General features: G+C 37.7%; 1 protein-coding gene across 2 annotated transcripts; it reads right to left on the reverse strand.

Annotated features, from left to right (window-relative positions):
• Positions 1–195: 195 nt before the first annotated feature.
• On the reverse strand, positions 196–25152 carry Asb11 (ankyrin repeat and SOCS box containing 11). Of its 2 annotated transcripts, none has more exons than XM_047536040.1 (7): positions 24938–25152; positions 15911–15990; positions 12018–12125; positions 8727–8877; positions 5252–5386; positions 3904–4095; positions 196–732 (listed from the first exon to the last, which is right to left on the reverse strand). In XM_047536040.1, exons 1-7 carry the CDS (start codon positions 25116–25118, stop codon positions 608–610), a joined length of 972 nt encoding a protein of 323 aa, XP_047391996.1. In that variant the 5' UTR covers positions 25119–25152; the 3' UTR covers positions 196–607. The 2 variants fall into 2 exon arrangements, with proteins under 2 accessions (XP_047391996.1, XP_047391997.1); XM_047536041.1 differs by lacking the exon at positions 24938–25152 and adding an exon at positions 23795–24075.
• Positions 25153–26590: the final 1438 nt, after the last annotated feature.

A 26590-nucleotide genomic window follows, 5' to 3' on the forward strand; every position in this document is an offset into this window, starting at 1 on the left:
ATCCTAGAACTATCTGCTTCAGAGAGTATTCAACATCAGAAATAATGAGAGCAATAGAGGTCAAGCTCTGTATGAGTTAATCTCTTCCAAAATCTCTTATCAATCAGGACCTCAAGAATTGGAAAGCCCAAGTAACTGTGATGTTTTCAAAGTATTTTTTTCTGTGTATCTTAAAAAAAGGCAGAGAAACCAAAGTTACAGCATAGATTTATTCAAGGAAGAAGAAAGTGGGGGAGAAAGAAAAAGAGAGGGGGAAAGGTGGAAGGAAGGGGTAGAAGAGAGGAATTAAATCAAGAGCACATCCTGGAATTCTTAACATTCATTATAATCCTATTCACCTGGATTTACATGGGTCTGTACAATATTCAGAATGTTGACCCATAGGTACTGGGAAATCCTGTATTATCAGAAAATAGCCTATTATGTTCATTCTACTTCACAGATTTTTTTTAAGTTTATTAACAACAAGAGCTAAAAACTTTAAGGTTCCAGTTTATCAGGTCATTTGAAGATACTAAGGGTCTAACTGTTGGGTGTCTATAAGTATCCTTGGTACAGCAGACAACAACCTATTTATTTCCAAATAGCTTCCCATGGACAATTGGGGCTATTGGTACCGGAGGAATCTTTCCAGTGGCTCTGGCAGACGTAGCTTGTGGATGGCTTCATGACATGCTCGACCCAAGCATTTCCGGACACACAGGCGGCAGAGCTGGGCAAGAGTAGGTGGGCCTGAGAGAGGGAATAAAAATGGTGTGAACCTCATGGTGGGTGGGTGGTGAGGGAAGATTAGAGAACTAGAAGAGGCTGGAATTTTCTAAAAGCAGAGAAGCTGAGTCTATATAGGAACTATAGAACAAGGTAGCAAACACTAAATACAGATAGGGAATCCTGATTTTCTCCTCTAGAAGGGATACTTTTCTTTAAGTTTATCTTCCAATGGTACTGTATTACTGACATCAGAGAATGAGGCAATCCAGAGGCAGTTAGGAAAGAAGCGTGGGGTATAAAGAGAATGCACCTCATTTATGTGTACCCTGTGTTAATGAATAGTGATATACTACTGAACAAGGAGAAAATGTAAATGAAAGTACCTAGCACGCAAGACCCCAAGACAGAGCTGCAGAGCAGAAGGACAACTGCAGAGAGTGTCAACAGGAATTTTGACCTGTGTGGCCACAGAGACAGTATTAAGAGATGGGTCAAGGGCCAAATAGTTAACCCTTAAAATCTTCCTGGACCTTCTGGTACTAGCTGGCCATGAAGTGGTGCTGGCTAGGTCCTGCATCACACCCAGAGGGGCCCTTCATTCTTGCAAGGATTTCAAGCTCAATAGGGACATACAGAAAGAACTCAGAGCACTTAGACCCCATAATTCCCTGAACTTCAGTTTCATGGGGTCTCATAGTGTTCTCACGGCCATAACTTTCAGTAGCTATGAATCCTTAAGGAAAATAAGTTGATGTGAGTCCAAAATATGGTTGAATAGGATAAATGAGCTCTGGATTGGAATACTAGTTTTACAGGGGCATTCATATTATCCCATTATTCCTAACCTATCAGTAAAGATCTCTTCAAGTAGATCTAACTACTGACCTATACAAAGTTTCCCTTTTCAAGAAAACCCTACCATAACAGCATCTTACACCTCGTGATAAATGGTGGAGGGAAGGGCTGGGAGTGTAGCTAAATGGTGGAGTGCTTGCCTAGCACGTGTGAGGTCTTGGGTTCAATCTGCAGTACTGCAAGGAATAAAAAGGTAGACTGCATATGCAAATATCCAGGTAACACTTAGAATGACATTGACAAGGAGCTTCCACGGATAGAGCCTCTATCCGTAGCTACCTGGAGGATGAATCACCTTCAGTTAAAATCTTGGGAATCAAAAACTTCTCCAACTGTTGCCCCTGATGGCTAGGGTCAGACTTTAGAATTAACAAAATAACTAAGTTCTTCTGAAAAATGGTAACATGGACAAATTGTCTAGTTTGCCTGGAGATGTTCAGACACAAGTGAACTTGGCAGAGCTGATGTTCGTCCTTTTAGAGCAGGTGCCTATATTTATAAAGATAGAGCACAGAGGAACTTGCTTATAAGAAAGTAAAGCCTAGACCTGGCAACATTTTTGATAGAAGAAAACCGGAAATGTGACAACTGCTATAAACTACTCTCAGTCAATCATTGCAAAGTACCTTATATTTTCAGACTGGCATCTGACAAGGAATATCAAAATTCTTCTGGTGGAGATTCAAGTAAAACAGTAATCACGAATGATATAGACCACTGGGAATAATCTAGACCAGTAGTATTTAAAGTGTGGTCCTTAGACCAGCAGCAGCAGTATCAATTGGGAAGTTATTAGACATGCAGAGTCTAATTCCAGACCTCCTGAATCAGAATCTGCATTTACATGAGGTCTCCAGGTGATCTATATGTGCATTAAAGCTTAAGAGGCACTGGTGTAGAGAGACTTCCTAAAATGATTTAACAAAGCATTCTACTTGGAAGATATTAGACATGGGAGTGGGTTCACCAAATGGAACCAAGGAGTGAAATGAGACCCCCACACACTGGAAATTGTTTCAGAAGCTTTAGGATTGGAATCTGACAGCATTCAGACTGCATGTTCTGGGGTCAGACAACTTGATTAGAATCCTAGTCCCACTTCTTAGTAGCTGTGTCACCCTCTGCAAACCAATCTCTCCATACTTTACTCTTCCCATTTGCAGCTGGCGCAGCACCAGCTACTATAAGGTTTTCACTGCTTTTAAGTTTCAAGAATTCAGTGAGATTAATCTATGTTTCAAAGCATCTCAGTGCTGGCACGATTTATCTTTAATATTCTCCCCAGCATACAAATGATCAATGAAGGCTCAGAAATTGGACTCTTACTATACAGACATAATAGGATTCTCTTTTGAATTTGAAATGTCAAGCATTTTAGAAGGTGACCTTTCCTCCCCCAGCACTGAGAGTTGCTCTCAATGCCCATGATGGAAATAGTAGTGAGGGGATGAGGAACACAGAACTGCCTACTGCCCAATCTGGAGAAAAGGCAAACCACCTCACCATTTAGTTAGGCTCTGAAATACACCCTCTGTCCCTCCTACTGCCCCTAACTCAGGTATGGTCACATGTCATCTAACAATGGGATAAGTTCTGAGAAATGAGTTATTAGGCACTTTCATCATTGTGCAAACATCATAGAATACACTTATACAAACCAAGATGGCTATGATGTCACTATGTAATATTATCTCGTGAGAGAGTAGGTTGTATATGCAGCCCATCATTGACAGTTGTTTTCAGGCACATGGCTGTATTTCTAATCTGCCTATGGATTGTCTCCCAATATTACAAAGCTGACTTTTGGTTTGCTTAATCATGTGCATATGATAGGAAAGCCCTGGCTGTTTAACCTTTTCAGAATGAAAACAGGGGGGGGGTGGTCTTTTCTTTTTTCTTTTTTAGCTTGAAGGTTTTCTCTTTTTAATTTTGATTCATTGTACACAAATGGGGTACAACTATTGTTTCTCTGGTTGTATACGAAGTAGAGTCGCACCATTTGCTTAATCATACATGCACATAGGGTAATATTTGTCTCATTCTGTTATTTTTCCTTTCCCCCATTCCTCATTTTCCTCTATAAAATCCATCCATCCTCCATTCTTGCCTCCCTCCCACTCCCTGATTTTACAGAAAATAAAAAGCAATCTGATTGCATGTAAATGTTATTTTGCTATTAAGTGAATGAACACAGCATGTAAAATTCCAGGACTTGCTGCCTCCCACAATATCACCCCCAATTAGGAAGAGAAAAAGAAAAAGGAAATATTGCAGGGATGTGGCAGAAAGGAGAGATAGCAGTGTGCTTAAGGAAGAGGACACCCAACCCTTCCTTACCTTCTCGGAGCAGGAGTGCCTGCTCCACACTACTTTTGGGAATTGCCAGATCAAGAGCACTTTTGCCCTGTGCGTTTCTGAGCTTCAGATTAGCCCCATAGTCAGTGAGCAGGTGGATGATCTCCACACTGGACTGCCTCGCTGCAGCGTGGAGGGGGCTGTCCAGCCATTGGCCATGGTCAACACTGGCTCCTTAACAAAGCAGATGGCCACAATTCAACATTGTGAATGTAAAACACAATCAGCCTAAAATGCAGTCACTGTATATGAATTTCATCTCAAATTCCATGTATATTTGACAAATCTTTGAAAATATGTGACTTCGACCTAGAACTTCAGCAATGCCTACTAAGACCATTCAAAATATTTTGATGAAAAACAGTGAATTTAGATATTTTTAATCATTTCAAAGAGTTTACTTGCTTTCCCATACAAAATACTTTGCTTACAAAATAAAACATTTGAGGCTTCTGTTACATAATTATTTTGTATTTTGACCATGTATAAAGCTGAATTTATTTATTCTTATATTATATTTAGTTACTTATTTATTTTCATAATTATTTTATATTATTTAGGGCTCAAATAATTTCTGAACTCCATAGAGTAAATGCTGTGAATTACAAAATACCAATAAAACATCTTGGACATAAAAATTCTCAACTAAAAGTTCTTACTACAACTTCTACCTTTATGTCAAAGACTAAGTATGTCAAATCTTTAACCAAATGATACTTTCAAGATATTTTACTTTTCCCTAGAATCTCAGTTTCTGTATATGCTTTTTAGATTAAAATATAACTAATAAACTTTGCAGAACATATGTAAAATAGTCTGTATCAAAAGCCTGTTGTTTTTACTGTCCAGCATCTTCCTGGTAACCACAGCTAGATTTCCCTCTAGGTTGCCACCTTCTTGTGATTCCCAGTTTATGTGTTTCTAGAGAAGCTTAATAACTACAGAATAAACTAAAATCTAGGCCTAAGCCAATCAGTATATTGTATTTCTTTGGCCATCATGATTGGTTCAGAGATGGGCATGTGAATCAAAAAGAGCCAACCCCTTCTTGCTGTGTATGCATGAGGAAGGCAACAAGCCCAAACTTTGCTGGCAGCCATCTTGAGACTACCAAGAAGAGCCATACCAGGTAATTGGAGTCAACATCAAAGGAAGCAGAACTGATAAAATACAGACACTCATTTCTCTGGAGAAGTTCTGTTTTTAGCATTCAAGCATTAAATGCTATCAAAAATTTGTTCTATCCTAATAAGAACCTCATCTTTGAAGTCATTTTTTAAAACCCACAAATTTAGCAGATTCTTCTCATAAAAGGATTTCTAGTAATTACCTAATTCCAGAAGCTTCTTCACACAGTCTACCTTCTGGTAGGTGCAGGCTACATACAGGGGAGTTCCAAGCTGAGGTACCTCTTGGTCAATGTTAACATTATTTGCCAGCAGAATCTCCATGCACTCCCTGTGACCTGGTGGAACATAAGATAACCCCACTCAAGTTAGAAATAGTTGAATAGTCACAGAATTATAGGATTGATTATCTGAAATGAGCTTTAGAAATAACCTAAATCTCTTTTTGTAGTAGAAAAAAAAATTTTGTTTGGTTTTGGAAATCATAGGTACAAACTCCCCAAACAGAACTACAAAAAAGAACAGCATGCCCATGCTTCTTTTTTATGGATATTTTAAAATTAGAACATTATAATCATGCATAATATTTAGGTTCATTTTGACAAAATCATACATGTAAGAAATTTGATTTCAATCCCCATTTCCTTTCCCCCTTTTCCTCCTCTCCTTCCTCCCCTTATTTTCCCTCTTCTACTATACTAAACTTACTTCCTTTCTTCTACATATACATAGAGGTGAAATTCCCTTTGGTACCTTTATATATACATATATAACATTACTTTGTTAAATTCACTCCCTTTATCTTCCCCTTCCCTATCCTTCCTCATTCTTGTTCTCCTTCTTCTACTCCATTGATCTTCCCTGTGTCTTTATGATATCTGATCCCCTCCCCAACTGCCTATTTTCCTTTGTTCTACTCTAGCTTCCACAGGTGAGAGAAAACATTTGACCCTTGCTTTTATGAGTCTGGCTTATTTCACTTAGCATGATGTTCTCCATTTCCATCCATTTACCTGCAAATGTTGTTCTTTATGGCTGAGCAAAACTCCATGGTGTGTATATACTGTATTTTATTGATCCACTCATCTATTAACAGGCATCTGGGTTGATTCCATAATTTGTCTGTTGTGAATTGTGCTGCTATAAACATTGAGGTGGCTGTATTGCTATAATATGCTGATTTTAGTTTTTTTGGAGCTGAATAGTTGATGCCCATGCTTCTTCCACTCAAATGCTTCTGTGTAATTCCTTAGAGAACTCCAACCAAACTGAGGCTCTGAGGAGCACAGCTGAAATCACTTTCTAGAAGGAAGCCACCATTTTACAAATGGAGGCTACAAGACCCAGAGGGGTAAATGACTCACCCTGCTATTACTCTAAAGACAGTGCTCAAACCCAATACCCAACTCTGTTCTCTCTCCATTACAAATCTATCATTATCTTCTACATCCATGCATGTGAGATTGGGTGTGTGGCCTGAAAGCTTGTTTAGGTTAGCCTAGAAGATACCTATGAGAATGAATTAAAAGTCTCCTGTATAGAATATATTTAAATACACTTTGAAATTCAGTGGCTAGCAACATTAGGAAAGTAAGCATTCTCCTTGGAGAGTTTACCTAATGAAGAGACAGACATGATTAATTTGCAGTATATGAATGATTTGCTCAGGAGGGAATGCTTCTGAGGTATTGATGGGAGCTTATAAAAATTCAGTTCTCCTTGAAGATTTAAATGTTTCCTTAAATAATCTTATCATCACTAATTTAACCAAACTTTCCTTTATAAATAACATGAGCTTCATCCTATACCTGCATGATTTATCACAAGTTCTGATTTAATCATATGTATGTATATATTACAGTGTACAAATCAAGACTTGTGTATTTGAAGTATTTGGTCACATAAATAAGTCTTATACCTGGACTATAATATCAATGTGTCAAGATACTGACTCAGAACCAACTTTCTCATAGAGGTTTAAAGTTACACAGATTCAGAAAAAAATCTAATTAGTGCCTAAAACTGCCTAACAAATACAAGGCATCTAATAAACATTTTTTAATAATTCTTGTCTTTTTTTGGCATAACAGGAACATTAGTCTAGTTTAAAGTAAATTTAAATAATCTCAGGAAGTTTTAAAAAATGAACATACAAAACTTAATGACTAAAATTCATATCTAAAACAATGAATTTGCTAAGCATTCTTCTATTCTGTGCATAGTGTTTTATAACGAGCTTTTATGAAACAGAAAAAATATGTAGAGATATAAATTATAGGCACATAGATACAAAATACTCCATGTATAATCAGGCAAGCACTGCAGGATTACTTAAGAAATTTGAGCTGGGCGCAGTGGAACATGCGTATAATCCCAGCAACTCAGGAGGCTAAAGCAGGAGGATTATAAATTCAAGGCCAGTCTTAGCAACTTAGTGAGACCCTGTCTCAAAAAATAAATTAAAAGATCTGGGGGTGTAGCTTAGTGTTAAAGCACCCCTAGTTCAATCTGAAGTACAAAAAAGGAAGAAAAGAAATTTGAATCATTCCCAGTATTTATCTATTTTTAAACATTTGAATGGACATGCAAGTAACCTTTTCACTTCAAATCATTATTAAAAGTTTTTAAAGACTTTAATTCCATTGCCAAAAAATCCATTACTCTACAATTTAAAGGACTTACTTGATGTTTGGGGATTGACCCACATCAGTAATTAATCAATAAATATTTACTAAGTTTGTTCTGTATATAAAAGACATAGGTACATTGAGATTTGGGTCTTTTGTATCATTTAAAATATTCACTGGGGGAAAATACCAAATGACATGTTTATTAACCTGGGGCAAATCTTTCACTTTTGCCTTTCATCTCTAAGTATACCAGTAAAGACCTATTCTAGATTGTTCTATCTTCTCTGTTGTATTTCTGATCTTGATATAAGAGAAGTAACTGTACTGTTAGGTATCACCAAAATGTTGCACTTTCGGTATGACCTTTGACAAATGGTCTTATCTTTTTAATGGCATCTTATTGTTCATGTGTAGTCTATGCATATAGTTTTAAAATTCCTTAAAATTACTCTTTTTTCTCATTTCAAAAGTAATTGAGAACACAGGAGTCTAGAGTCAACTTCAAAATTTCCAATGCCCTGATTTTTTTTCAATGACTGTGACCTTGAAGTCATCAGCTCAGCTGAAGTGTATTACTTAAGGACAGTTACATTTACTAATCCATTAGAGATATGGATTAGTATCATCCTTGGCTTTCAGACACTTTCATAATTTATTTTATGTTAGTGGTTGATATTTTATGAGCTTTGGAAGATGAGCTGTTCTTTTCTACTAAGGATAGACACATAAGCTCAGTATAAATCATGAAGTTACAACTTCTGTCTTGGCTGCTCTAGCTGCTCCCAAAACACTAGCAAAGAGGCCCAGGAAGTGGGACATCCAAGACACAAAGACATTCCAATGTACTGAGAGGAACTGTTTCATGCCACAGTGGCATTTCTGAAAAATTTAGGCAAATTGAAGTTACTGCTGTGGGATTTCTAAGTCACACATATTCTATTAGTGGAAAGATCTGGGTGACCCTTATATGGCCAACACTAGGCTATTGATTTATGCAGATTGGAGTGAGCCCACCACTGTTTTGTGTGCATTGTGGTGGCTCATTTACCTCTCTTCACTGCCTCATGGATAGGTGAGGCCAGGTGCATCTCAGGCTGGGCCTTGGCTCCAAACTCCAGCAGCACGTTGACGCACGCAGCACTGCCACTGCAGCATGCATTGAAGAGGGGCGTGGCTCCATGAACTGTCACTCCATTGACCTAACAGTGGGCAAGGAGACACCCAAAGGATTTGGTACTTTGTTCTCACTCTCTCCAAGTATGTATTACTATGTATGTGTCTAGGGAAACTCCCAAACTGATGAATGAGTGAGGGAACTCCAAGTATGAAATCTCATAAGGTTATAGGTCGGTCAGATTACATATAAATTACTATATGTTAAACAGAACATTGCCTGGCACTGAATGAACATTTGCAACAACTATTATTCCCATTTCCAATTAATATGGAGCTCATCTCCCCTCCCAATTGTAAACAAACATGGCAGGAATCCAAAGTACTAGAGAAACCAACTAGCCTAACCCATTAAGTTCCAAGTTCTCAATCCTGTGACTATTTCAATGAAATTGACATAAGTGCATTAAAATAGGTCAGAAATTAGGCTGGGGATATAGCTCAGTTGGTAGAGTGCTTTTCTTGCAAGCACAAGGCCCTGGATTCAATCCTCAGCACCAATAAATAAATAAATAAATAAATAAATAAGTAGGTTGGAAATCATCATCTAGAACTTATATATCACTTATATATATCTTCATGTACATATGACACATATATTTCAAATGTTGATCATTCACCTATTATTTTTTCTCAAAATAATAGATCTCTAAAAATACAATAATTATTTCCAAGTACAATAAATGGTATATTTGTTGCTCAATTTAAGTTTTTATAGGTGTGCAACATCCGGGATGATGGGACAGAATGGGTGAAGATTCCAAATCCTGTGCTTGAAGAAAACTCCTTTACAACTCCCAGCAGTTATACTATCCTTCTTGTCACATATTTCCTCTCTGGTCTATTATAATCCATAGAAATTGCACAGGCCAGCTCTGACTTCTGAGAGATCATGACCAAGCTAAAGGCACACAGACAATAATCTTCAACACGTTGTCTCTAATCATCCTTGGTAACTTCTAGTGATAAGGGAGGCACATGAGAACCAGCAAGACTGGGAGGAATCATTGAATATCAACAATAGATAGGAACGAACATCACGGGACCCAGGTATTCAGGAAGGGAGGCTCTGATATGATTCAAATGTCCTATCACAATGGTGGTTTGATGTCAAACCATTTGGCCTCAGTAAGTAAAGATGGATGCTTGGACTAATCAGGATTATAAATTATCTTATTTAGAAACAAAAATGATTTGTCTCCAGGAATCTGGTATAATCCCATTAAACTGGAAAATTAAAGAAGAGACGCCTAGATAGCAAAGACAGACAAATACAGGGAAAATTATGTAAAGTTATATGCTAGATTTTTCTTATAAACAAAAAACTATTTCATGGAACTGGTTTGATTTGTTTTTTTACTAAGCATCATCCTTATCCTCAGTCCAGAAACTCTTTTTGATTTCTTGTAAATTTCTCTCTTAGTTAAGTCAGCAAACATTTACTGAGTATCTACTAGAGGCCAATGTCTTATAAACAAAGATAAGTAAGACAATTGCCTCCCCTTGAGTAGGTTGAATTCTATCAGGGAAGACAAATATAAGAGATAATTTAGATACAGTAAGTGTTTTAGATCACTGTGGGAGCAGGACAAAGAAGAGCATAGACTTGAGAAATAGGAAGAAAAAATAGCAGAATCTTGTGATTTAAAAAATAAAGAAATGGCAGGAACAAGATGATTACCAGGCGTGGGAGACCAAAACAATGTTTCACCTAGTCTCTGAAACTGGGAGCCCAAGATGAGGAGCAGATTCCAGTTGGAAGAGCATAATACGCACAGTGTCAAATGTGCTGAGTTTGAAGTATCCATGCAATTGCGGATTGTGGAGAGCTTTCTACTTCTTGACCAAACTTTCACTCATTTCTTTTCTCATTCTGATTTAATGTCAAGTGGTATAATGCAGCATTTACTGACTTTTGCCTTATGAAATTGCCAAAGATAAGGGACCATTGTCTTATCCTTTGCTTTGTCCCCCACAGAATATCCCCTCTAACCAGAGAGAAATGTTCAACATTTCCCACCAGCGATCTGCTTTGAGTCCAATCATTTAACTTGAAAGGAAATTGCCCTCCCAGAGCCTCACCCTCATCATTACACATGAGTTAAGCGACAATTTAGAGAAGCACCACCTAATGGAAATGCACCTCCATGATGACACTGGAAAAATCAGTTTGTACCCAGAAGACTTTTTTATATTCAGTTCTACATGTAGAAACCAAACTTCATATACAATCTGAAAAAAAATCATCAAATACTTAAAGATCTCGCAACTCACAAAACAAAGAACATGAGACTATATTAAACAATGAACTTAGCAATAAAGCATTATTTGGGTGTCACTGAGATTTGAAGAAATTTTGATTTTTATTGTTTGTTTTTTGTGGTGCTGGGGATCGAACCCAGGGCCTTGTGCTTGCAAGGCAAGCACTCTACCAACTGAGCTATATCCCCAGCCCGAAATTTTGATTTTTATAAGCTTATTCTGAGAGTTGTATTATATATAGCACCTCCATTATTCTCTGAAGAAGTTAGGATATGAGTTAAAAATAAAATAAACCTTAATTTGTGGAATTTTTTCAATGTATTATTTATTAAAAACTCACTTAATTTTATAATTTTGCTCAGTAAGAATAGTGGCTGGGTTAGGCTATTGAATTAAGAGTGTTTTTATTATTCTGGTAAAAATCATTCTTTTTTTTTTTTTTTTTTTTTTTTTTGGCGGTGCTGGGGATTGAACCCAGGGCCTTATGCTTGACAGGCAAGCACTCTGCCAACTGAGCTATCTCCCCAGCCTCTAAAATTTGTTCTTTATAGCATTTGATAACAAAGAATTTTTCTAAAGTCAGCATCACAGACTGGAGAAGTAGCTCAGTGATAGAGCACTTGCCTAGCATACTTGAGGCCCTGGGTTCCATCCCCAGCACTGCAAAAAAACAAATCCACATCGCAATTTTGAAAAATTCCTGTGAATTACTGAATCTGGATATTCACACATGGTTAGGCCAAGAAAAAGGAGTAACCGTAATGATGGGATATGAACGTGCATGGGATAAGACTGTCACTACCAGTCCCTCTCAGTGAGTAAGCAACCTGGAAGGTGCTGTCTCTTTAGGTGTTAGCAGATGTACCTAGGCAGACAGACCCATGTGGGCAGGAGTGGTACTCACATGCGCACCATTTTCCAATAAGGCTTTAGCACAAGCCACATGACCTCCAAGGCATGCCTCATGGAGAGAAGAGACCCGGTTAATTGTCACAAGGTTCACGTTGACACCCTATAATTTGGAAAGAAGATAATTAAATGCTCCATTAGCCAAAGCAGTGAAAGCAATGTTGTTCAACAGGTTCTTGAAGTTTTCAGTCTTTGGTTGTAATGTTAGCACTGAATAGAGAGGAGTCAAGACCATGGCTAGGTGAATCTTAACACAGCATAGGAGCTTCAAATTCATTTATTTGACAAATGTTTATGCAGTACTCTGGATCAGGGTCTTCAAAATTTATGCTACTGGTCTCTCTCCTCCAGAGCCTACTGGGAAGGCAGAAATGAAACCCAAAAGAGCAAGGGTATTGCTATACTGGAAGCATGTTCACATTTCACTTGGGAGCACAGGGCTTCTTTGGGTCTGGCTTGGGAAATAAGAAAAAAAAAACTTCACAAATGAGAAGATAGTATTTAACTAAGGCTTGAAGCATAAAAACTTTAAAACTGGGAAGACAGAGTATGCCATTAGGAGGGAACAGAATATGCAAATGCAGGAAGTGACAGAAAGTATGGCAGGGCCACAATTGGATAGTTGTCTTTTTCTGAATCAGAAGGAGCATACAGAAAGGGGAAGCAGAAGATGGGGAGAGATGCAGGAAGACAGTGAACTGGAGCAACATCATGAAAGACCTTGATTTGCAAACGGGGAGTGCATATCTTCTATGGAATGAGGCACCTATAAGTTTTTTAGGCTGCAGAGGATCTGGAGCTAATAGATTAGCTGTTTTAGGAGAAGCATAGTGGAAGAAGCAGCATGGAAGGTTGACGGCAGGGGCAGAGATGTGAGACAGAAACAAGGAGCACTATAGAGACATTGCTGTAAGTGCAGGCACGGACCTGTATGGGCCTGCTGTGGGTGGAACAGCAGTGGGTATGAGGAGTAAGTGATGGAACACAGAGAAGATTGGGAGCTAAAAACTGGGTCTGGAACAGAAGAATGACTCTGGGCTTAACAGTAGAAAGTTTCATATGGGGTGCTTCTAGGAGTCACATGCTCTGTGGCAGAAGCACTGTTTAGGCCACAACCCCACTACATGGAGAAGACTCTGAAGTCCCAGGGTCTTGGACCAGAGGGATTCTCCTAACCCTCATCTACTTAACCAGGTATGATTGTCACCACCATTTCCTAGCCTATTCCCCCTTCCCATACTGCTATGTTCCATCTTGCTCATCCTGGAGTCCAAGGTCAGCCTAGCTGCTGGACAACTCTGCCTTTGTACCCTGATTTTAACAATGTGGCTGTTACAATTTCCTCTGTGATTGACATTTTCTATCTGCAGAAGGAATTAGGTCCCTGATCTGTCTGTCCTTCCTGCCAAGTCCTGGTTTTGAGTTCCTGCTTTGTAATGACCTTCTGAAAGTTTCCAAAGCCTTGTGTCACAATCTTGAATGGCAAACTCCAATCTAGTACTCACTGCATTCTGCCACATCTCTGTAGTGTCCGCTGCAACCTGCTGTGGTCAGGTTTTTATTGCTTATCCTTTCATCATAAGAGCTCTCTATGCCTCCTGGATCCTGTTCATTTTCATGTTCTGAATATAATGTCATTACTATAGAGCTGTACTTCATATTTTAAATTTTGTATCTAATAAATTAGGGAAGTCTTTTCCTTTTCCTTTCTCCATATATGATTTGTTTTTTAAAATTTTATTGGTGCATTGTAATTATACAGAATAGTGGGATTCACTGTGATTTCCTTTTAAGATTTTAAAACAGTCTAGTCCATAAGGTGGCAGCGTTGTGCTAGAAAAAAATCGCAGCAATACAAAATCTCAGAATACCTGGAATTGGAGAAATGTAATGGACAGGCCTGAAAGATATCTAAAGTGAATCACCTTAATTGTGTGTGAGAAAATGGGGAGGCAGGAAGTTCAAATTATATGTAAGACTTGAGACTCCCCAGCTATTGGTGACAGCCAGCATAATAACCACAGAATTCTTGAACCTTGGTTTAATACTTTACTCACATTTACTCAGAGTGGTTTAATGTTTTACTCACATTTACCACATTATCTAAATGTGAAATAAAGTTTTAAAAAGTAGAAAATATTTTTTACTAGTGTGAAAGGTAAAGAAGTAGGGATGTCACCAGAAAAGGTTGAAATTTTTATGAAATGCTCCTAAACATTTAATCACACTATAGAAGCTAACGTGCTTAGGAGTAGGATTAAAAATAAAAAGTGTTAAATGCAATGTGGGATCCTGGGTTGGATCCTGTAACAGTGAAAAGGCTCATGAAATCCCAATAGTCTTCAGTTTAATTAATGGTATTGTACCAATGCTAATTTCTTATTTTTGACAAATGTACTATATATGTAAGATGTCAACATTAGGGGAATCTGGGTAAAAGATGCATGGGAATTCTCTGTACTGCCTTTGCAACTCTTCTTGAAAATCATTTCAAACTGAAAAGTTTATTAAAATACTAATAAAAGTATAGAGGTGGGGATCTGAGAGGGAGGTGGATATGAGACTTTTCTTTTTTTCATTATTTTAATTATTGAACTATGTGAATATATTAAATACATAATAAAATAATCAGATCAGATGAAATTTAAAGTGCTTAAAAAAAACAAGCAAGTCACAAATTCAAGTTCAACACCCATCATTGCTGACAACACTGTTTTCCTCCGCTTACTTTCTTATGAAATAACAGAACTTAGAAAGGAGGAAGCAAAAAAGTTGGGGGTGGGGGCAGGCACACATAAAGAGCAGTGCTCCCAGCTGTTTAAATTCAAAATGGTAAATAATACAAAAATGGTTAGGGGATAGCCAGGATATGGAAAATGGGCACAATGGCTCAACTCCTCTGTATACATAAAAACTCAAAAACAAAAAAAAACAAAAAAAAAAATCAAAGCAAGTAGTAGAATGTGTACTTTATTTCATTTGTTTCACAAATGTTTACTAGGCTGCTACTCATTATTCAACATACTTGGGATGTAGTCTTAAATCTTCACTAAAGAGTAAGATTTATCTATTCTTCAACCTATTTCAGTGCTCACTCTTGAAAGTGGGGCAGGCAGCCTCGATGGTGCCCAGCGATTCCCAATTCCCAATGTTGAGTCACTCATGTAATGCCTTCCCTTTGAGTCTGGGATGCACTTGTATCTAATGAGTAGAATATGGCAGAAGAGATGGGATTTTACTTTGGAGATTAGGTTATAAAAAAAATCTTGCAAACTTCCTTCTTGGGTGCTCTCTCTGAGGAAACCCAGCTGCCATCCCATGGCACAACCCTGTGGAGAGACCTATGTGGCAAGGAATTGAAGTTTGCCAACAACCACATGAGTGAGTTTGAAAGCAGATTGTCCCCCCAGTTAAACCATGAGATGTCTGCAGCCATGACTGACACCTCATGACCTGGGAACTGGCCCACAGAAACTGTAAAAATCTATATGTTGTTTCTAGTGACAATGTTTTGAGGTAATTTGTTACACAGCAATAGCTGACAAGTGAGATTTCAGGACTGCTATCTCTAATGTACACTAGGAGAATATGAGGTGAGTTAGTTCAACATAAATTTGAAGGAACCTTTCATTGATCCTCACAGAGAAACTTCCTATAGAATAAAGAAAGCCCAGAAGGAAAAGGAGGTAACTGGACCAAAAATGAGGCAGCTCCTCAGGAAAGGATAAGCAAGGGAAGCAAATTGTGAGGAGCAAGAGCATATGCATGCTTGGAATGGCCGTATGGGAACCTAAATGAAGCAAAGAAGACCTCTGCTCCAGTCAAAGCTAATAAAGAATGATGCTCGATTATGGCATAGACAAAGAATCATGTCTTCAGTTTACTTACTTGTGCAATTAAAGTTTTAAGGGCCAGTAAGCGTCCCTGAGCCGCAGCTTCATGAAGTGGGGATCGATCAGCCCAGCAGTCTGAAACACAAATCAAGCTCAAAGTCAAGGTCTAGAGACTTCTTTCCACAGTTTGTTTATGCTGCCCCGCCTCACTGGGAGGAAAGGAGGTATCATGCATCAAGCTCTCTTGTCAGTTACTTTCAGAATGACAAGCTACTGAGGGCACAAAATCTGTTTGTTGTGGTATGTGCAGAGGGGGCACAGTTGATCTCTCCCAGCTTAAATGAGCACCTGAGAAGGAACTCTTTATTAAAAGTGCCAAAGGACAATCATAGGTTCAGGAAGAAAACCTACTCTGGTTTGCAAAATTTGAACATTTCAAATTGTGATCATGTTCTTCATATGTTCAATAGGATGTAATATGATTTGGATTTAACACAAAGGGCCTCTCTTAACAATCTCTTCTAGGTGATCCCAATGAGGGTAAGAACTCAGGTTTTCCATATCTGCAAACTTGGCAAAAACAAAATCCTACCTGAAAAGTGTGTGAAATTGAAATAACACAAGACCTCAAGGAAAGGGTGAACTTCTCTGATGGGTGAGAACCAAAGTTATAAGCATTTCAATAAGCCCCCCACACACACACACACACAGACATTGAAATCCAATGTACCTTCTCTAACCCTTTGGATTACAAAAATTGGGGAAGGCCATACTTTTTCAGCATTGTGCATTGAGAAAACCTAAACCAGCATTCCTTGGAGAAATGGTTGATCCCAGGCCTGGGCCAGAAAAAAAAAATATAAGCTGGTGCCGCAACCAGTGCGACCAAACCCTCAGGTCGGGCGAGGGGTGAAGGGGGATTGGAAAGTAAAGATTCACAGACCCAGATCTTGAAGATTAAACTGGGATCTGGGGGAGCTTTGCCCTCTGATGGAGATGCAGATCTCAGGAGTTACACAAGTGATCTCTATTCACATATGTCTCATTATCAGGTTAAAATAAAGACTATGCAACCATTATTCTTTGTATTCAGGAAAGTTACAGAAACTCGGACATCTATGTAGCTTTTCCACAGTTGCAAAGTGCAATGTTAGGAGCTTTGTGTAGCTCTCAAGAAAGTCCATTGTTAAAAGTTACTATAAGGTGGGCAGGAACTGGAGAAGGGGAGCTGGTGAAATATTGTGGTTGTCTAGCATAAGAGTTCCTTCCTTCCCATGAGCTGTGAGCCTGAGATCAAGGTCAGAGCTGATAGGACTCTTGCACAGAGCCTTCTCATGTAGGGCATTGCTATAGCAGCTAGGCATCCTGTGCCTTGTACAGGAACATTCCCAGGCACCTGGCATGCCACAGCCATGAGGTCATCAGGGACCCTCAATCTCAGTCACTGCTCTCCCATCCTCTGTCACCACTCTCCACAAGCTGGACCTCAAACATCTTGTCAGAAAGGAAGGAAATGCTCAAAGGATGATAGGAAATGTTAGAAAGACATAGAGAGACTAACTTGGAGGGGCCTCTACTGGCTAAATATGGGACAATTTGAGCATCAAAATAAACAATGACAATGAGAAATTATATGCTATCAAATAAAATAGGAAACTATAAATTCTCACTGATAAAAGTAATATATAAGTACAGAGAAGAGAAAGTGCCTCCTCAGAATGCTGACTAAAATATGTGGAAGAAATGATAAAATCAGCCTCAAATTATTTCCGCACATAAAAAAATACAAATTATAGAGGAAACAGGATAATTATACAGTGAACAGGGATAATTAGAAAATGGAACAAAATCCTAGAGCCTACCTTACCCAGGTAATCAAAGCTGACATCAGCAGTGATAGAACAAATCAGTACTGCGTGCCATTTAATGGAATGTAGTGAACCACATCATGTGTCATCAGAGGGAACACAATGTGAATCATAGGCCATTGCTTCTATGATATTCCTGCGCAAAATGTCTCTGATCAGGAGGACACTGTGCACTAACCCAAACTGATGGGACAGACTACAAAATAATTGGCCTATAATCAGTTCAATGAAGGACTGAGGAACTGCTCTAGATTGAACAGGGTTGAACACTATATCTAAAAGCAACACTTAACCGTGAATGGGATCCTTTTATTATAAAGCACATTGTTGGAACAGTTAGCTAATCTGAATAGGGTCTCTGAGCAGACAAGTGGGAATTCTTTGTACTGCTCTTGTAATTTTTCTGTCAGTTGAAATTAGTTCTGAAATAAAAAGTTAAAAACATAAAGATAGGTAGATTGATAGATGAAATCATTTGTAAGTCCATACTCCTGCTATAAATGTGTAATGCTTTTATAGTAAAGAAAAACAGATAAAATTTTGTAACATGAACATAATTGTGTTTGTGTCATCTTCACATGTTCCTGACCTGGTTAACAGTTGATGAGCAGATAGCCATAAAGAAAAATGAAAGTATGGCATTTGCCAGTAAATGGATGAAACTGGAAACTATCATCCTAAGTGAAATAAGCCAATCCCAAAAAGCCAAAGACCGAATGTTTTCTCTGATGTGTGGATACTAACTCACAATAATGGAGGGTAGGGAGGGGAAGAATAGAAGTTCACTGAATTGGACAAAGGAGGATGAAAGGAAGGGAGGAGAGATGAGAATGGGAAAGACAGTGAAATGAATTGGACATAGCTTTCCTATGTTCATATATGAACACACAATCAGTGAAATTCCACATTATGTACAACCACAAGAATGGGAGGTCTTACTCCATGGATGTATGATCTGTCAAAATATACTCTACTGTCATGTATATCTAAAAAGAACCAATAAAAAAGAGTTGATGAGTGGAATATTTTTAAATCTCTTTTGATATTTATTTTCATAAACTAGAAATAATGAGATAACATATGCATATAACCCTCAATTAGTCTGCCTTGGTTTTCCTCTAATGCATCTCCATCTCATTCAATATTAATTGTGCTTCACACATTACCCCTTTTCTAATTGCTCTTGGAGGTGAAGACAGGCACTGGGATGGGGAGGACAGTATACCCACAGCTGGCAACTCAGCACCCTGACTAATAGAAGAGGCAAACCCATCAATGCAGGGATTTTTTATTCTGTTGTTCTAACATTTGCTTAGTCAGTCATAGTCACTTGAAGGTATCCCAGGTTGAGCACCTCTAATCTGAAAATTGAAATCCAAAATGCTCCAAAATCCAAACCTTTTTTTGAGTACTGACATACCATAAATAAAAAATTGCACATCATGAAACTTTGTTTCACACCCAAAATTATTTAAACTACTGGATGAAGTTACCTTTAGGCTATGTGTATAAAATGTATATGAAACATAAATGAATTTGGGGTTTAGACTGGTGTTCCATACCCAAGATATCATATGTGTGTGTGTGTGTGTGTGTGTGTGTGTGTGTGTATGCAAGTATACATAAAATCTGGGAAAAATTGAAGTCCAAAATACTCTGGTTCCAAGCATTTCCAGTAAGGGACACTCAACCTGTGAAAGTATTCTATTCAAACATAAAAAGATTCAAGTAGCAACTTGCCATTAAAAGAGTTCATTTAGGATATCAACATGGAATAGCTTTATAATTTCTAAAGTTTTTCTTCATGATGGCTGTGATGATCTTCTTTCATCCTATTTCACATCCTCACCTTATTTCAGACTCTCCTGTAACTTTCTGATACTCATTAGTCCCATATATGAAGATGACAAACCTTACAAGTCTAATGTTGGGTGAAAGAAACCAGACACAAAAGAGCATGTGCTGAGTAATTCTGTTTCGGTGACAGAGAGGAGGACAAACTCACCTTGTGTGTTAGGAGTCAAAAGCAACCCGAGGAGGGGTGAGGTCTGACAGGAATTGGGCATGGTTGGAGCCATGCTGACAATACAGTGTCTCTTGCTGTTGGGTGCTGATTCCTGTGTTCACTCTGTGAAAATTCATCCCACTGCTTGCGAAGGATTTGTGCAATTCTCTGTATTTACATCATATTTCCATTTAAAAAAAGACTTTCAAAGGACTCAGCCACCATTTAAAATGTCATTGCTGATCCCTTCCACAACTCCTACCCTCTTCCCACTCCCAGGGCAGGATGTGGCTCTCTCTGGTCTACTGAGCTGCTAGAGGCCAAAGGAGAGCATGTTCTTCACATGCCTCCTACTTCCTCCTTCTAGATGCCTGCTTCTCTGGTGCTTTGGGGGTGGGAAGAGGCAAGAGGAACAGGAAGATGCCTTCCCAATTAACTGGAAGAGGAGACCAGTCCTGTTCTCTGAGCCTCAAGTGCAGAGTTCACTTTGGGTCTGTGGTTTGCCTTCCACTCTTGGGCTCACTCCTAAGCATCTTTCTTTCCTGTTGGAGTTTGGCCACCTCTCCTAGTGTCCCCCATCAAGGCAGCATCTTCTGATGCCCCAATTCTAACACTGTGCTTCTGAGGTCTCAGTGGCAAGCCTGTGGCCCCATCTTCCATTGCACCAAGAAAGAGGGAAGGGTAATGGTCCTGGGATTCCCCCTCACCACACCTCTGCTTTCCAACTCTTTCCTCCTGGTTGAGTAGCATAGTAGGATACATGAGCATATCATTTGCTCAAGTAGACTTCCAACCGGAGAGTGAAATACCAAGCCCCGCTTCCTCTCAGGCACCCCTTATCTAAACTTGTATTTTCTCCTAGAGCCCCATGGCTTTCTCAAGAGGAGGGGATAGTCTTACTTTATGAGTAAGATACCCTGAATTACACATCCATCTCTTTCCTCCACGTAAAAAGAGGTCTCATGGCTAGTGTCAGAAGTAGTGCTGAAAGTGGAGTTTGGAGACTTCAGAAAATACCTGATTCCGTTTTAAGAACCATTGGTCTATTCTGTCTATTCCTGTGGTAGATTTACTGGTCTTGGAATGCTTTGATATCTACCGTCTCTTGATAAACAGTGTGAAATAAACCAATTATATCATCCTAAAAATAGAAATAATTTTTGTCCCCAACTAGAAACAAAATCATTCACAAGAAAGTCACCTTTCCAGTCCCATGGTGAAGGTCTCCTGTTTTTCTATTTTTTGTTGCCAAGATAGTCTCTCACTCTTATCTTTCTTGTTTTGTGAATTGAAATTAATTGTGAGAAATTAAGAATAAAAATTATTTGGCAGGTTAGGAATTTTTCCATTCCTTTCAGGAAATATGCAACTAAACTCTCCAAGTAAATGAATGCTTAAGTAGTACTCGGTCATTCTCTTCTGAGGCAAACTATTTTTAGTTATTTGGCAAACTGCCTGGGTCATAGGGCTGCAAACACATTATGAAAATAGTTTACTCTACAGATATGTTTGTTTGCTCCTGATGAGGTGTACAGAAAATGTTCAAGTACTTTTTCATTTCCTCCTTTGAATTTTTCTCAGAATGTCATTTATATCTCTAGTTCTCAAATTCTTTGAATAACAATTTCATGACAACTTTTAAAACCATATATTTCAATAATGAAATTGGTTCAGATGGAATACAGTTTTGTTTAAGTTCCAAGTATTCAGAATAAAAACCAATTCTTTTTTGCATTTTTTTCTTACAGTTTTTACCCTGGCTAATTTTAACAAGGATTTGAGATTACTGGTTTATTATTCCAAAAGACCACCTAACTGATTATAGTCCCAAGGGTACTGTAACAATCTTTATTCTTATTCATGTTCTGAAACCATATGAAGCAACATCTTTCATGGCATTTGTCAAAGAGAAGAAAATCATAAGGAAATTCAATTTTGAGCCAAAATAAAGGTAAGAGCCTAGCAGAATTAATGATATCTTAAGGAAAACAAAGGTAATTGAGAAAATATAATAAAATTTGAGATCTCTAAAAATATAATGAAATGGAGTTAAAAATAAATATTTTCTAGAACATCTAGTTCTTGTCAGAAGATTAAACTTGATCAATGAACTGTGTTAGAAGGAAGCCTCCTTTGAACTCATTAGGAGCAGGAGATTGAGCTAAAGGTGACAGGTGGGGAGACAGAAGTTCTGCCAGGAACTAGTTGTCCCAACTTGGAAAAAGCCAGCAGGCATCTGAGATAATGTAACCACACAGAGGATGGTGAGGTCAAGGCTTGGGGAAACAACCAGCAGAACTAAACAAGAGCAGAAATCTAGGTGGGAGGTTGGGCAAAACTGCAACAAAAGCAAGAAAATCCTATTGGAAGGGAAAGGACAGGAAAAAGGACTGAGGATTTTGAGTCAGACAGAGGGATAGCTGTCAAGTCAAAGTCAATCCCTTGAATTTAGAACAAGGACAAGTGATTTTGAGCATAACACTTGGAAATAGAACTAATCTGTTTTATTTAGCTTAAAATAGTTTTGTTTGTTATGTTGTTTTAGTTCTACCTCCTCTCATCTGCAACTGTAAAATCCCTCAAATTCTGAAAACCAAGCTTTCCTCCAAATTCCATGCAAACTCCCTTGTCTGAAAAACATGGCTAGGACTCAGGTTAAGCAATTAATTATTTTTATTTGTACTTTCACTTAGCATGAATATTTGTTTGCACACCTTATTATTTTTGAACATCCAAAAGCTCCTGAATTCTGAAAAAAGTCACATAGTACTAAATATAGCTTAATATAGCTTAGTAAAGATCAAAAAATCACACATCTCTCTTGAAACAGTTAGTGCCTATAGAACAATCTATGTTCCAAAGGGGTATCCAGTGATCTGCCTGGTGCTGTACACATAAGCTAAGGGCCAAAGACAATGTTTCAAACTTATCTACATAAATGTGTGTATTATATTTGACAAAATACACAAAGATTCTTGAAAGATCAAAACTAGTAACAGTCAACCATAGCTTAACCCAACTTTCATGAGTTATATACAAATATAATACTTTCAATAACAAAGATGTATCAAATAATTATTTTAAAAAATGAATTTCTAAGAGATTTTACAGCCAAGAATGACATTTAATAAGGGATGTTAGGTGCAGCTTCCAAAGAAAAGATTTAACTCTGCCCTTGTTTTTGACATTGCTGACAATAGTTTATAGGAATGGAAAGCAGAATCAGGAAATTTAACTTTGAGCTGAGACTTTTGTAAGTCAGTTAGCTAACTTAATGATTAAATGTCATTTATTTCCCCAGAATACATTTTCCACCCAATGAAGAGGAAAGATAATTTCCGGATTGACTTTAACACTGCCACAAAATTTTGTTCTTGATTTTTAACACACCTGCCTACAATGTCAAAAGAAAAAACACCTTTAGAACCATGTAAAACTATGGTCCTGGCATCTTACCATCACATTACTATAGAAAAACTTATTTGCCAAATTCAGATATGCTATGATATATATGTAGGTGGGGGTATGTGAGGTGACAGACATACAGACACACACATAGGAAGGAAATTAAACTGAGAAATTAACATGCATTATTCTCACTTCTGCCTCTTGTTAACAATAATTGAAAATATGTTTTTGACCTTGTAATACTATTTACTTGCAAGTTAAGTGACTATTAGCCCAGAAACTTGAACAGGTAAAGCTATTTGAGCCAGAGAGTAATCAAATCTATTTAAGAGATTTGAATTCTGACTCCAGGCCAATTGAAATCACGTTTTTGTGGGTTTTGACTGCTATAAAACACTTTAGGAAAAGTCACTCATTAAGGACCATAAAGATAATAATAATGCACAGAAGCTATGACAGAAAACATTTTTACAACCTCTGGCAATATTTACTTTGTTGGACTTTACCTCATTTAAACCCTGAGAACATCGAAATTAATACTAAAATGTCTAGAAAGTCCCTGCTCAAATTTACAGGTTAAATTAGAAAATAGCTTTCCAGATCATGCTTAACTTGAAACTAAAGATAAGCATTAATTTTTTTCACCAAAGTAACGTACCTCCCTGAAATGTGTGACAAATGTAATCCCCAAAAGAAATCTCTTTCCACAGTCCAGGCCTTCTGACATTTTGTGAAACTTCAAAATTCTTCTCATTTTCCCCAGTTAGTTGAAGCATTCTGATGCTTTGTCTTTGGAGGTCCTATTTCTTTGGATAAGACTGCTGATGTCTAGTGTTTTCCAAGTTGCCTAGTGTATTGGAATCACATAGGTCTATTTTGAAAGAGAATCCTGGGTGCAAATTGAAATGGATACTAAAGAATGATGTAATCCTGGAACCCCTGCAAACACCAAAAATACAGAGGGAGATTCTGAACTCGTTTATGAATAAATATTCCTCTATTAAGTGGCAATCCCAGTAGTGACAGAGATACCTGATTCATTTACTTTTGTAGCATCTCACTACAGTTAAAGTGAATTGCTTCTTAAAAGAAATGTAATCTAATCTCTACTAAGCATGAGACTTTGAGACATTTTACCCAAATCTTGGCATTCCATAATATAACCACTTTTCTCTGTGGTGCTTTGCATGGTGGCACTCACAACTGGACTTAGTGAAGTTTTTTGACAGTGACAAGTGGTTAATCAATTCCATTTGCAAATGACAGCACAAAAATATAAATAGCATGCCACCTTTGCTGCTTTAAATCAAATGGCTCATTTTATTTCCTGAGGAAATTTAGTCTTGCTTGAATGTCATTTACTTGAAAGGTTGATTAAAAATATTAAAGAAGTAGAGCTGGGGATGTGACTCAGTGGTAGAGCATTTGCCTGGCACGCATGAGGCCCTGGGTTTGATCCCCAGCACTGCAAACAAACAAACGAAAATTATTAAGGAAAATAATGCTATCTAAGCAATTCTTTTGGCCAGTAGAAATGAGGTTTCTCAAAATTACTCTTAAAACTCACTATTCTGTTTTCCTCTTAAATAATAACTGCTAATTGCTCTACTAACTTGCAAAAATTAAGCTGAAAATTCTTCACATATTGGTGCAGCCAACATCATTTGCTAATTTAAATGACAGGTAATTTTTTAAACTACTCACTCAAAACTGAAGTATAAAGAAAATCTGCCTTCTAGAATACTATTCATATCTAGGAGGGTATTTTTTAAGTATTGGGAATAAATTCATGTATTTTTACCTGAAATTCCACCATAGATCTCTTCTGCTATCCTAGCCGCTTCTTTTCTATTTCCTTTGACGATATAGAAATGGGTTAGGAGAGCCAAAAACACTTTAATTAAAAGTTTGAAGAAAAAAAAGGTAGCAAACATTGTAATAAAAATGTTTTTAAAGCCATAGAAAACAGGTCCATCTTCCATTTTGGCTTATGCTCTGTATAGGTTCCTAGGACTGCAAAATTTCACTGAGTTATAATTGGTATCATATGACATCTATTTTAAACCTTCTAGCACTCCGTGCTCCTGTTACCGAGAACTCAGTTTGTAGGTTCTAATCTAACTCTGATTTGGCGACTGCAGATACTGACATCCATGGCAACGTTAAATAAAGAAATTTCCTTCCAACCAGAAACTCCTAGGAGTTCTAAATTATTACTCAGTACCATCTAATAAATGGGATTCAGTCTGAAACTTTTTATACTCTTAAATTCCTACTTTTGCTATATTATTGGAAAGCAGGGTTAGAAAGTTAAAAGACACTTCTCTGACCCATAGGGACAAAGCAAGTTATTTGATGTTCACACAAAGAAATGTGAATATAACCTATGTTCTTAGTGGGAAATACTACTCCTGGGAACATTTCATTTTCTCTTTATTCTAAGGTTTATGGAGGATTAAAGCACACATCTAAAATAAGACCAGCTAAAAAAGACTATTTACCCAAAGTCAGTATTTAATGAAAGGTCTATCATCTTGGATGTCTCTCCAAGTAAAAGCTTCAAAGTGACTGGAAGTGTCAGACTCCTCGCTGTGGTAGTTTTGCCCATGACAAGTACCCACAGTAAGTCTCCTTCCCAATCATTCACCTCTATTTCAAGCATCAATAAAGGTGGAGCCTCTTTCTGGAAAATGTGGGCTATTCTCAATCTTGGAAGAGCCAAAATAAAATGGATAAAAGAGAAGCTTTAGGTTCTAGGTGAAGTAACCAAAGATTCCACAAATCAATACCTTCCCTAACTGGACAATATTCTCTCATCAGCTGATCAACACAAGTGGATTAATTTTTAATTTTCCTCACAATGTCTCTTCCTTCATTCTTTTTTTTAACCTTTATTTTATTTTTATATGGCGCCGAGGATCGAACCCAGGGCAAGCGTGCTAGGCAAGCGCTCTACCACTGAGCCACAACCCCAGCCCTCTTCTTTCATTCTTGACTATATTTGATTTTCTAAATTTCTAAAACCTACCACTGAGGCAAATTATAAAAACAGACCAAATAAATCTTTAATAAATGATTTATGCAAAACTTTGGGAGTTTCTCCTAGCACTCAGGCAAATTAAAATGACTATCTTTATAAGAACTATTTCACGGCACTGTCAAGGTCAACACATGGTCATACATTGAGTTACATGATATAGCTCATCCAGCTCACAGTATTATGGCACTGTAAAGATTTTGAGTTGTTTCCATTCTCAAGGAATAGATATTAACAAAAGGTTTCTTTACCAAGCTTAGAATATCTGGTAGAACACCACTGTAGGAAAATACATAATTACAAGTGCCTTAGCTCACTTCCTGTATCTCCTTCTCCAATTAGACTCTATGGAGGCTGCTGTTGGCTCATGTCCAACATGTATATATCTCATTGTAACATTCTTCATCTTGTTTTGGT

This window comes from Sciurus carolinensis, chromosome X, assembly GCF_902686445.1.
Source record: "Sciurus carolinensis chromosome X, mSciCar1.2, whole genome shotgun sequence".
NCBI classification, from domain to species: domain Eukaryota; kingdom Metazoa; phylum Chordata; class Mammalia; order Rodentia; family Sciuridae; genus Sciurus; species Sciurus carolinensis.

Coding starts and splice junctions, on each gene's coding strand:
- Asb11 (XM_047536040.1), bottom strand. CDS start 25,118: ATGGAAGATGGACCTGTTTTCTATGGCTTTAAAAACATTTTTATTACA. Junction 5,387..8,726: donor CCATGAGGCAGTGAAGAGAG/GTAAATGAGCCA, acceptor ATGTTCCACCAG/GTCACAGGGAGTGCATGGAG. Junction 733..3,903: donor GGCACTCCTGCTCCGAGAAG/GTAAGGAAGGGT, acceptor TCCCTCTCTCAG/GCCCACCTACTCTTGCCCAG.